Source organism: Ischnura elegans, chromosome X (genome assembly GCF_921293095.1).
Source record: "Ischnura elegans chromosome X, ioIscEleg1.1, whole genome shotgun sequence".
NCBI lineage: Eukaryota > Metazoa > Arthropoda > Insecta > Odonata > Coenagrionidae > Ischnura > Ischnura elegans.
Genome location: NC_060259.1, coordinates 83,159,921 through 83,173,939, shown reverse-complemented (window position 1 = coordinate 83,173,939; position 14,019 = coordinate 83,159,921). Strand labels below are relative to the sequence as shown.

Below are 14,019 nucleotides of genomic sequence, written 5' to 3'. Positions count from 1 at the left end.
GAGAATAATCAGAGACTAAGACAAAATCAAAGATGTCAATAATATAAACTCAACGTCATTATATCTCGTTTGCTTGCTGTGCTAACCTTTTTTAAATTTTGAATTACATGAATAACGCAACCCTAGTATGTCATCTATTTTGTCATCTGTACAAGAACTATCACCTAATAATAACTAATGAGTTGCATACCTGTTTCATTTTTTCTGCTAAAGGACGAAGCGTATTATTCGATAGCATGCTAAGAAAATTCTATGAATTTTTTTTCAGGTGAAAATTTCCTCATATTTTCAGTTTCAACTACTTCGTATCCTGTGGGATACTATGATTTTATTTATTTTCTAAAAAATGAAATGTTATCAGTTCTCAGATTAACTCAGGGTAAGATTTAAATTATACTAATCCATTGTGAAACTGAGAGAAAGAATTGAGAGACTTGATGCCTATCATTTAGATTCATTTCCCTAACGGCTGTTGCTGCTAGTTTACCTCTCGACTTACCTCAAAATATTCGAAAATCTGGCCTTTTCTTCTTTATTTCTATCAAACGGATTCCATTTCTTGTACAATCCCATTCCTTTACATATCCCTGTTGGATCATGGCGAGTATATGAATCCATATAGGTTGAAATAATGGCGTTGGGTTTCATAGTTTTGTTTTACCCTGTGGGCTACATATGTATCTCGTTTTTTCATCCATATATACGAAGATTTTTATGAATTAATATTCACGAGGTTATACTGGTTTATTACCTTGTTGGTGTTTTATTTAAGCTCATCTGTTGGTAAAATAATGCATAAAATGTTTACATTGTCATTATTTAAGTTCTTGCCCCTTACAATAGACTATTAAAGAAAATTCTATCATGGAAATTATGCTATTTCCAATTCAACAGAAAATTTTCTTTTCACGTCCTTTAATACTGTTTTCTGTGAAAGAATTTCCAGTTTTCGGCAATATTTGACTGCTGGAGTCGACGGAATTTGGCACGTCCTGCAATTCTATAACTCTAATTATATATTTGACTTTGTTTGTTGTTTCGAATGCTCTTCAATACAAGTGGTTAGGTTATTGGCATCATCTTCTTCTTTTGCGACAGGTACATTCGTTACCTCCCATTTCAATTTTGGGCCTCAGCGTTGCGAAGAGCCTTCGTCAATGGCACGGAAAATGCGTATCAATCACTTTATTGGCTTCTTTCCCCTTCGTGGCACTTACATTACCTTTTTTACGACACGGCTTGAGCTCCTCGTCACGACTGAGATACCTTCTGAATTGACGTTCCCACATCGCCAACCGTCGTTAAATAGAAACATCTCTTAAATTCGGTGCTTTCAAATCGTGAGTACGCTGTAGTGCCTGCTGTCGCTAATTGGCTCCCGGTGCAAACGAAAGCTTCGTGCAGACCACCAGCCATGGAAACGTATGTCATTTGTTCGCCCTCCATTATTCTGAATCCGTACTTATGCTTTCGTTTCTCGTAAGCGTACTTTCATTGTCCAACGAAGTATTTATTGTCCACAACTGTCTTATTACGAGCATCAATATACTGGGTTTAATAGTCTCGAGCACGCTCATCAGTCTCGGTCGTTTCCGATCCATTTATCTTTCTTTGGGGATCTTTTTAATGCAAGGGAATTTTTTTGCCGCAAGGTGATCATTGGGCTCCTTCAAAGAATTGGAAAGCACCTATTTTTGCCGTGTGCGTATCTATCAGCTGGATTCCATTTCTTGTGCAATCTCATTCCTTTACATATCCCTGTAGGATCATTGCGAGTATATGAATCCATATAGGTTGAAATAGTGGCGTTGGGCTTCATAGTTTTGTTTTACCCTGTGGGCTACATATTTATCCGTTCTTTTAATTATTTCGTTCGTTTCTCGTTTAGTGCGATTATTTCTTACTTTCTTGTATCTCCTCGCCAAATAAGGTGAACATCAGCTTCCTATTAATGTCAACAATATTATACTTTGATCATCTTAAGTTTATGACAGACCTTTAGAGTAATGACACCAATTATATGTGGCTAAATTGAGAGTTATATCGCTATATATTGGTTTATCAACCTCATGATAGAATCTCGCGGACTCAAGAAGTCAAATATTGCCAAATATTGGAAATACTCTCGCAGAAAACAATATTCAAGGAGGTGAATATTAAATTTTCTGGCGAAGGTTAAATATGCCGTCGCTTAAATACATGAATATTATTTAACAATCTATCGGCAGGAGAGAGAATATAAAGAAGTATAATATTATCATATTCAGTATTCTTTTACAAATTAAGAAGCCATAGTAAATTTGTGAATATGAATTCATAATTATCCTCGTATATAAGAGTACAAAAAAAATAAAGATCAAGTGACATGCTAAAGGAAAATTATGGAACACAGCGACTTTACTTCAACCAATATAGATTCACGCACTTGCAATAGTGCAATTATTTCTTACTAGGTGTATGTTTGCTAACATTTAATTATAAGTTATTTTATCTATAAGTAAACTAACTATACAGTCTTACATCCAGTGGTTCAATGACCCTGTGGATGCAATTAATAGAAGGAAATATTTTACAACATCTGGCCTCTGAACACATTATTTGTAATCTCCTCGTTAAATGAAATTAAAATCACCTTCCTTTCAATGTTTATATAATTAAAATTCGATTACACTTCAATTTTACTTATCCTCAATTTTTTTCACACAAGATGAAGTTCAGGTGTTACGTTTTGTAATACTTTCAAAAGGAATGAAAATTTTTCTATTTTTTTATATTCCCTGACCAGGTAGTCTAATGTATTTTATTTCAATCGATTTATAGAATATATAAGCTTAAAACAAAATCAGTATGCTTTGAAATATATTTCGTTATTTTTCCTAATTTTTACCTTAACACTAGAAGGACGGCAGGGGTCATTTGACCCATTTTCAGAATTCAAATTTATTTTTCTCTTATTAAAATATTTTTTTAAATTTTGAAACTTTTTGACTTTGTTCATTTTGGTCTATATTTTGATAAATTAGTGAAAATTCAACAATAATGGTTTGTTTTAAATTTTTATGACGTGTTATACCTAGAAGGACGGCTAGGGGTCATTTGACCCACAACTGGTTTTCGCGCTATTTTTCTTGCCCGTGGGCATTTAAGTGTCATGTATATCATATAATCAGCAAGAGGCTAGTGTGGTGGATGATTTGCTTCATTTTGAATCTGGAAGTACCCGGTTCAATGCCAGTTTCGTCCCAAGGGCTGCCATCTGTATTCGAAAACCTAGGCATAGCGACTTGTTATGCACAATCTTTCGATATTTTTTGGGCAGCAAAGGGAAATAAAACCTTTTCAATCCTTGATTTGCGTAAATTCATGTAATTATGATATATTACTTTTGTTTTATTCATTGTTCAATGATTATTGTATTACCCACACCGGAAAATCATCACGTATTCCATGACTTTTTGTTTCGTCGGCCAAGATTCAGAGCTCTTAGAGACATTATTTTCAATATCGACTCATCAGGTGTACGAATAACTTTCATTTTTCTGGCCTGACGGCACTGTCACTTGAACTAGCCCCTTTGCCGTGTGTCCAGCATTAGTGCCGCTTGACCCCGTTGGGGTTTGGGGCGGGTTGACTGCATTCTGCGCCCTGGGGAAAAATCCTGTCTCTCTTTGAGAGAGCGGAGGAATTGGGTGGACTGTAAAATTCTACTGTAAATCCTACCCTTGGAATCCGCACGTAGGTCGGAGAAGATGCATTACTGCAAGTTCCTGGAAGACACGAATCAGGATGCGGTTGGCGGTTGAGTCCTTCCCTTTCGAACGGCAATTAGCGTTACTTCTGAAAATTTTGTCCTTTTGTACGAATTTCTAATGCTGTCCAGCTCTCTATATCTCCAATTAAACTAGAGAAGATTCTACCATAATGCGCTTTTTTCGATTGTAGATTTTTTTTGCATGCATATCAGTAGCGAGTAGAGGAAAAAGTAAGAAGTCGAGAAATATATCAAGAGAAGAGAATCGTTGCGATTCAAATAGCTGTAGGGAATATTGAAGATCAGTCTGGAAGTGAATCGTAAACATTAGTTCAAGGACATTCTGACCAATCCATCAACATCTGCGTGTGATGGAAGCGACGAAGTCCAAGATAGTGAATCCAATGGTGACTTTGGCGTAACAGCAAATGCACAGCTCTATCCAACAAAATGCAGCTGTCCTTTTATGAGGTAAATTCCAAATAAACCAGATAAATTTGGAATCGAGAACTGGGTTTTGACAGATGTGAAATGAAAATACAGCCTAAATAAATTTCCATATTGTGGCAAAGATGATGATTGGCCATCAAATCAAGCGTTGGGGAAATAAATAGTTACTAAAGTGACCGTAACATACAAGAATTCAGGAATAAATGTAACTTGTAACAATTATTTTCCATCCATCCAGCTGGCAGGAAGTAATAAAAAATGGAAAACTTCTTTTGCATGGACGATCTGAAAAAAAACAGGCGTGACGCGCAAATATCCATAGCCCCTATAATAGCCATGTAATCCATTCAACGCGAGTGTTCAAAAATACCTTAGGCCATACTCTTACGTAGAATCAGGCAAACTAGAACAATAATGTACTTTCATTCAGCAGCATGATCTCAGACGACACTATTTCCGAAACGAATAAAAGAATACCAGAGACCATCCTATTTCATAATAAAAACAAAGCGGGAGTAGATATGATGGATAGCATGTATCAATTTATTTACACGTCTTCAAATCCAACAGCCATATCTCAACGGGCATAAAAAAGAAAAAGGTGCCAAATACCAACAAATCGAATCATTGCACCAATTTCCTTCCCATTTTCCAAATTCCTTTCCATGTGCAAATGGCTGATGTCCTAACACCCCCTGCCACACGCTTTTAAGCGGCTTGCGGGTTAGTGTGTAGATTTAGATGTAGATGAATAAATCGTCCAATGAACGCATTCAGCGCAAAAGAATATTTTGTGGAAACAGCGCTGAAAAAATACTGTCTGTCTGAGATTTACAACAAAGTAATAAGTTTAAAAAATTTTAATGCAAATTTTGTAAACCCAGTACCCCTATTGTTTACACATATAACACAACTTTTGTATCGAGTGTATGTATTTTCATTATTTGACTTGCAATCGACTACTACATACGGTTTAATTCATGATTCTTTAAAATAATTGTTATTAACTTTTGACGATGGAAATAATATTTAATAATGTTAAATAGTGTTTTTAATGAACTGATTTAACAATTAATACGATTAAACTGAATATTGGCTGAAAATTAGGCGTTTTATTTCAAAATACATTTTAGGGGTCAAATGACCCCTAGCCGTCCTTCTAGGTAGCGCGAAACTCCCGTCCTCCTAGTGTTAAATATAATAATTTTGGTAAAAATATTTTTCTCAAAGCCCATTGATTAAATTCCTGTCTTAGTGACCCCAATTCTCACATCCTGAATTTTGAGTGGCATTAGTCTCATTGATTTGCAAGTTATTTCTTCAGAGGCTGGTAAAGTTGGTTTCAATGTGTAAATTTCCACGGTTAATGCTGCTGTGTTGTAATATTCTTCCTGTTGAAATATTCAACCTGTTGAAACTGAAAAGTCTCAGTTAGCTTGCTCTTATCATGCAGAGGTCAAAAATTCTCTTGCATCCTTACTGAGACTTTTCAGTTAATTCAACGTCTTAAAAGGTGAAATATTCTATGCATTTAGCCTTGGCCGATGCATTCCCTAGCATCACCATGCTGTTTGGAGAATAACCACCGTTTGTTATGGCAGCTCTCTTTTCGTTACTGAAAATCTATATGAATCGGGCAGTAGCCTGCATTCTAATTCCCGGAGTGATGTATTTTTGCTGGAGTTGATAGTGTGATATTCAGATCTGTGGTTAAGTATAAAGTAGACTCCGCCTATCCAAACCAACTGTCGCCTAGGGTTGAATTAGTAAGTGAGCTAATTCCTCCGGAATGCAATCCTCCCTGAGGACTCAATAGGGTGGTTTCCTATTATTATTTTATTGCCTAAATAGAAAGATTATTACTCCTGGAGTACGCATTTCATGCTTTTAGAGTTTTAAATGACGATATCTATTTTTTGTCATTAAATGAAAAGTGAAAAATTTCAAGCGCGCGAAAACGCGATGGCTAAGTATGAATGCTGGGAAAAACCCGTGTGACGTCATTCTGGTTCCCGCTGCCGCCGTGTGAGGTGACCTTGGGACGAGGATATGTGCTCCGCTGCGATGCAGGCTGCTAGCAGGCAGCGCTTTGCTTAAATAAGGATTATTAATGCCTTATCAAAAGAAGGAAACTTTCCGACCATAGGCAGTTTTAATAGATGATTATTAAGAGATGTTTCCCTGCCTCATGCATGCATTGGTAATCTCAGACGATGTAAAACTCCCATCTACTCGTATGGAAACTACGTCCCTTTGACGTCACGTGGAGTGGCATCGCATGGGCGCCAATCTGGCCTTTTTCAAATGCGGTTAAAATTGACCTCTGCCATTCGTCTAAACTGGGATTTATAATACCAAATAATTTTTTAAATTATGAATACACTAATGTTGGGTAACGAATCGTAATCAATACCTTTCGTTTTCTTTGATTAAGGAAATTACCCTATTAAGGGAAAATAAGCCACCTGGGTTCCCCCATTACATTTCGCCAGAAAATTTGGGGAATTGAACACCAATGCTAATGGCTACATATTGCCGCATGATTTTTTCTGATAATTTGAATGATGTTGAACTTTTTTCCTCTGCATTTCAGAAGATTACCCTGACCTGCCGGACGGATCGTGTTTCCGTCGAGACCAGTCTTTGGCCCGGTGGCTGTCGGGAACGAGCCCGGCTGCCGCGGGCCCCGAACCCGGCCCGCTCACCCCCGTGGCGACAGCGTGGAGGTGCGCACAGGTGGGTCACCTCCCTCGCAATGGCCCCGTCGCCACTTCCACTCGGCGACTGGATAACTCTGCATGTAGCCTGCCATTGCAAAATAATCGACCAACGCTTTCTCCTCATAGCCTGGATTCTTGATGGAAACAGATTCCTGTTAAAACGAGATAACTTGAAATATCGTGCTGTCTTTATCTTTTTATCAGCATCACTTCACAGGTCTTCAGTTCCAGAGGATAATGATTTCACCCGATGGCAACTGTTTTTAGCATATAATTTAGAAACTTACCAGCCATTGGATTAAATAGTTAAGTATGTCACTCCTAAGTATTATTATTGTCACATTTTTATAAGTAGGCTATTGGCCTAGTGGTAACATGAAAATACGACTAAAAACAAATGAATTATTAGTAACCCTTGAAACTTACTTCTTTATCCGGTTTTTAAAAATACGTAACTTATCTGGCTAGTGGTAAAATATTTTTGCTGTTTGCTCGTTCCAGCCCGGAGTAGTCCTGTTCAAGAGGAACTTCTTTGTATTTATCCTTTCATGTCACAGAAGAGCGTCTTTTGTTACAAACATTTTACTGATAGAAACAATATTTATTGCGTTATTGGATCAAATATCAAGCATTTGCAGAAAATCATTGGATGCGCATTATCACCGGGAGAAAATAGAAGGGGAAAGATATCACAATCCTTGTTGCCAAAAGCTGTAAACAACATTGGACTTAAAGAATTAAAGTGCGCCTCTCACCATGGTACGGTCCGCCATTAAAGAAGCAGCGTTGCACTATTCTGGAAGAACTGAATAGGGTGGCTTCTTTTTATTTTTTTATTTCCTAAATCGAAATATTATTACTTCTGAAGTACGCATTTCACGCTTTTAGACTTTTATATGACGATATCTATTTTTCGCGTTTAAATGATAAGTGAAAATTTTCAAGCGCGCGAAAACGCGACGGCTAAGTATGAATGCTGGGAAAAGCCCGTGTGACTTCATTCAGGTTCCCGCTGTCGCCGCGCGCGGTGACCTTGGGGCGAGGGTATGTGCACCGCTGCGATGCAGGCTGCTAGCAGGTAGCGTTTTGCTTAAATAAGGATTATTAATACCTTATCAAGCGAAGGAAACTCTCCGACCATAGGCAGTTTTAATAGGTGATTATTAAGAGATTTTTCCCTGAGCTTTGTGCCTTATTCATGCATTGGTAATCTCATACGACGTATAACTCCTATCTCCTCGTATAGAAACTAGGTCCCTGTGACGTCACGTGGAGTGGCATTGCATGGGCGCCAATCTGGCCTTTTTCAAATGAGGTTAAAAGTGATCATTGCCATTCGTCTTAACTGGGATTTCTAAAACAAATCAATTTGTATATTATTAATGCACTGATGGTGAGTAACGAATCGCAATCAATGCTTTTCATTTTCTTTGGTGAAGGAAACTACCCTATTCTCTTCCTTAATTGCCTGTTGACACTAATTTCTGCCGATACTCAATACCTACTCTTCTGGGGTGAGGGATAGGAAGAATTAAATGGAAACCTGGAGAATAATCTTTTAATTGTCCTGGGGATACAAGAACAAAGAGTATGTAGTTGAAGAATTATAAATATAAAAATCAACAAATCGGTATAAACTTAATGAAAAATTAAATATAAATCAATATAACTTTTACAATTGATAAGCCGAATGCAAAGTATTTTGGAAATAATTTGAAAAAATTCACCTCCGCAATTTTGTGACCTAACTATAAATGATCTGCATTAAAACACTATTATTAAATAGGAATATATTTCTACTACAACAAATGACTACAACATGCCATATAATAACAACATATAGTGGTCAGAAAGACATATTATAACGTTTACCTTAAACTTAGCAACAAAGAAAAATTTTGGACAAAATGAAAACAGTGACGAAGCAAGGGGGGTCTAAACCGCCCCGCGAAATTTAAAAGCACAATTTACTTTGCATCGCAAAAGAAAACCGAATATTGAGCAATCATGAATCAAATAAAAATTCTTTGGGAAATGAAGCTTTTTTTCGATTATGAAAAGCGTTAAAATTAGTTAAAAACCCTCAACTTAGCATCCTGTTTTAAAAGGTTTTCACCCCTGGGTTTGTATCCCCCCGTGAACTAATTTCCTGGCTACCCCACTGCATGAAAAATTTCGTTTGGATAGTTCTGAGCGGTTCTGTATTTCCCCTTAAATGTATTGGATAATGAAAAGTATACCTTGTTGAATTGGTTTCATTATGTATGGATATCTAATTCCTCCAGATAGAATTTAGGAAAGCAAAACAACGTGACGGAAGTCTCATTTTTATGCTATGGAAAACAAATGTTTAACCCATTTCCGCCCACCGTAGCCTTATGGCTACATGCTACCATTCTGAGCGCATGACGCAATTTTAGATAACCGAAACTCCTTTTTTCTGTCGAATTGTTAAAAATGTGTTGTTGTAGCTTACAATAATTTAATCCACAAATCAGTTTATTTTTAAGCCAATTGGAATAAGCCAACTGACAAAAAGAGAAGGTTGCGAAATGGAAATTTAATATGGACGCTTATTGTCTGTAAATTACATGCTATTATCATAAAAGTAAACAAGGAATGACGTTTTATGGAAGATTTTAACTTTTCTTCATATAAAAATATGCTTAAAATAGATTCATCCTTTATATCAAGGTCACTCGTAGAAATTGAACAACATTAGATTCTGTCCTCGTACCATCTAGCAACATATGGCTATATGGCTAGGGGTCATTCTGAAGGAAGAAGTTGATTTATCACCAAAAGTTTTTGCTAGCCTAGTGAAGACAACCCTAGAAGGAAGGTGTCTGGTCAGACATTGATTTATATAAATGTCTCACTTTGATTTCTCAAGCTTATTCCTGCAACTTCAATTTAATTTGTGGCCGGTGGCGTAGTGAGTTTTATGAATAATTAGTACTTCTAACATTTGCTATTCGAGCGTATTTTTAATTTCATTACTAAAAAATCATAGGTATTTTCTCCAAAATGTCATGATTAGCAGTTTAATTTATTCCCGTACAACTTGAAAAGTAGTATTCAACAGTAAAATTGTTTATTATTTTTGTTATACGGTGAACCCGTTCTTTTTGAAATGGAGGATCATCTTTGTAGCAGATGTTCGCATATTTATCCTTACTTTTCCGCTGGTTGTAATCGGTAATTTTAAAGGACAAAACACAATTTTAGAAGAAAATCATGAGGATCAAACAGAGAGACTGTATCCATGAGACACTTTAGGAGACTTGTCTAGCCATTCTTTCTCTCCAGGTTGCCTCTTCTTCGGCCAATTTTTGTTTATTAAAGTACTGATTTAATGTAATATATGCCTAATTTTTTTATCATTGTTTATTCATCCTTTCACAAATATTTTGACTAAGGTTTCTTATTTCATATAATCAACTTTCCTCGCCTTATGGTAAAACAAAATGGTGGAAATAGGTTACTGTTCTAGGGATTTGTGGTACAGTTCCTGGTAGGTTGCTGGTAATGTTTTATCTCTTAGTATGTGATTCTGAATCTTTGAAGAGTATTGGCTTGGATTCTGAAGTTGAAATTTTTCAAAATACAGTTCACATGTATTGATGTACTGCAAGTTGATTTATCATGTCCCCCATCAATCGATGCAATCCCCATCAATCATCTAACGATTCCTGGTTGGTAGGTTCCGTGTAATTTTTATGTCAATGTATATGGATTCTAAATCTTTTGAGCATTTTAAATTAAATAATCAAATTAGTTGCTCTCTTCAGAAGTTTATACTTTTCAAAAAGAGTACACATGTATCTCACTGCACGTTGACTTGTCATATCCCCATCAATCGATGCCGGACGTCGGACATACCCGGATGTAAAATGCATTAATGCTCGTCGTAGGCGTCGCAAGCGATTCAGCTTTACCCTCTCTCGGCCAGCAATTAGCCCCAAGCGATGCAAAACCCTTGCCACTTAAAGTGCCCCATTTTCCGCTGCAAACTGCACCTCCATCTACCCCCACTTTAAGTCTTCTGTAGCGGAGAGGGTCGCAGAATATTCCCCTGGGCCTCCCGACGGAATATTTTCCTTTATTATTAATCATTCCCATTTTGTAGCTCGTGAGTCGCATCGCGTGCTGGAGCACTTAACGAGAGAGGGACAATTTTTAATTGCGATTCGTCCAGCAGGTGTATGCTCCTAATGAGCGCCGCAAGAGCAAAAGGAAATATATTTTATATTGTCCACCATCGAAGGAAAAGATTAACTGCGGATATTGAAGGAGTCCAAAAGATGCTACCCTCGTTCTAAATTTCGAGGAAAACACTGTTTATACTCACGAAATGCCAAGTTGTCTGTCATGACTGGATATCTTGCGAAGTTTGTGTAAAATAATAATATTTGAGGGTCAAAAATTGATACGTAGGAATTGGTAACAGATTTATGAGTCCAAAAGATGTTGCCCTGCGTTCTAAATTTAGAGAAAAATACTGTGTATACTCACGAAAGGCCAATATTCTGCCTATATTTTTGGACGTCCTTGTAAAATAATATTACTTGAGGATGGTAAATTGGGTTTCGCTCTTAAATTGGTGTTGCCAGAAGTTGGTGGCGCCCTAGCAGAACGTAAATATTAGTGGGTCAAGTGGATAAATCGACCGAAGACTGAAAAAGTGCTGTGAATAATTAAGAGAGGGGGAGGTAGAATGATAGGACGGGTAGGAGACGGAATAAAATGCAGAATTTCTCAAGGAGAGGCAATGCAAACTAATTGGGAATCTGTAGTGTGGTGTTCGGAGCAAAATTAAATGATAAGAAATAAAGAGATAGACCTTGTGTAAAATACCAAACATCGTATCAATAATGAAAGACACGTTGTTTCTTCCACAAGTTTATAAAAATTTCTATTTTATTATCGGTTTCGGCTATTGCACCACTATCAAGTCCACATTTGATAATGGTATAATAGCCAAAACCGGTAATAAAATAGAAATTTTTATAAACTTGTGGAAGATAAAAGTGTCTTTCATTAATTGGGAGCCCTTCCACCACGTACAAGTTTCATAGAACACTCCGATTTCCGTGCGACTTACAGCATAAAAAATTCCATTGAACTCGCTAAATGCTTAACAGAAGTAACCACACCCAAGAATTCTTGTTTAGTATCCTTCGATGTAGTGAATTTATTTACCAGTATTCCAGGAGAAGAAGCTGTTCTCGCAGCAAAGGAAGTGCTGCAAAAAGTGAAGACACCCACACACATTTGTGACGAACTCATATCATTATTAACAGTGTGTATTAATCAAAATTATTTCTTGTTTAACGGGAATGTGTATGAGCAATCGGAAGGTTTAGCGATGGGCTCCCCCTTATCACCCCTACTAGCCGAAATTTTTTTAAACAAACTAGAAGATAAACTTTTTCAAAGTGAAAACCCCCTCATGAATAATGTACACTATTGGTTTCGTTATGTCGATGACATTCTATGTTTATGGACAGGAACGAAAAGACAACTGGGAAATTTCTTGAAGCTGATCAACTCTTTGCACCCCAACATCAAATTCACGATGGAATTACCAGAGGGACATTCTTTAAATTTTCTGGACCTTAATATTTCAATCACAAACGGGAAACACAAGTTCACTATTTATCGTAAACCCACGTGCACCGATCAGGTCATCCACTCATCCTCAAAACATTCCATTAATCAAAAATTAGCAGCCTTTCACTGCATGCTGCACAGAGCATTAGCCGTACCATTAGAGCCAACAGCTTTCATGTCAGAAATAATCACAATTAAAAAAATTGCAGTCGCCAACGGTTACGCTGAAAAATTAATCGACGATTTACTGGCAGGCAAAAGGAAAAAAAATTTAATCAAGGATTTTTACTCCTCAACCACAAATGACAAAGGATTGTGGCGACGCCTGAAGTATGTAGGACAACCCTCTATTAAAATAGGAAAGTTTCTCAAAGAAATGAACATTCATCCGGCTTACTACAATAACAGGAATCTAAAAAGCTTGCTTCCACCCATCAAAGACTCCATAAACCCAGCCCTCCATAGTGGGGTTTACCAACTAAAATGCAGTGATTGTGGCGCCAAATACGTGGGACAAACGGGGAGGAACCTAGCCATTAGAGGCGAAGAACACAGACGAGACTACATCAAAAAAACGGGACTGTCCCAATTTGCCTCCCACCTCCTTGAAGAAGGACATCAGGCAGATTTCACCCCGGAGTTGCTGCACCGTGTGAAGAAAGGGTCACAAATGGACATCAGGGAGCAACTGGAAATTTTAAGAATAGTTAAAAAGAAAGAGCCCATCACTAATGACCACCTTTTCCCATTCCACTCCCCCCTCCTGAACATCCCAATTTTGCACCCGAAAAATAATCCCCATGACGCTAACCCACGCCGCCTTCCCTAAGTACGTTCCCTTTCCTCCCCCCCCTCCTACGCGAAGTGCAACAATGTAGCGCTCTACAGACGTCTTCTCTCCACCCCTTTCCCCTCCCCTCCCCTTCCACTCTTTGCCCCCCCCTTTTTTGGTATATAACCCACGGCAACGCTACTTGTACTGCTAGTCCTATGAATATGATACAGTGTATCGAAACTAGTCAGGAAAATAAAGTTCCAAATTGTAGAAACAGCAAAGTTTTTCATTTACAAATCAGTACAAGTTTAAAGTTTCGATTTAACCAAACATCATTATATAATGAACGATTTTGATTTTCTTGGTGAATAAGATCATAGAGTAAGTCTACTCATTACACTATAATAATATTCAGGTATTCCTCGGACTCTACTACCGGTTAATGCCGTCGTATTGGCAGAAGCTTTGAAAACTACTTGGGAACAGTGTGGAATCCTACACTGATGTGGTAACACGCCTTAAGAATAGAGGGCAAGTTATTTTTCGAAGCGTTGGCCAATGCAACTACATTTACCTGATGTAGTTCCCAAGAGCAATATCTGATCATTATATACCTCTAAGAAGAAGTGAAGCAAGGGTAGAGAGCATAGACAGGAATTTTGTTCGGGGGGGGAGTCCAAACCCAGGGGTGAAAATTTTTAAAAAATATG

General features: G+C 37.4%; 1 protein-coding gene across 1 annotated transcript in view; it reads left to right on the top strand.

Annotated features, from left to right (window-relative positions):
• The window catches only part of LOC124170803 (tensin-1-like), a 366,656-nt gene that overhangs the window by 93,626 nt on the left and 259,011 nt on the right, over positions 1-14,019 (top strand). The window contains exon 2 of the mRNA XM_046549768.1: positions 6,795-6,937. Coding sequence (XP_046405724.1) covers positions 6,795-6,937 — 143 coding nt within the window. The remainder of the gene's footprint in view (positions 1-6,794; positions 6,938-14,019) is intronic.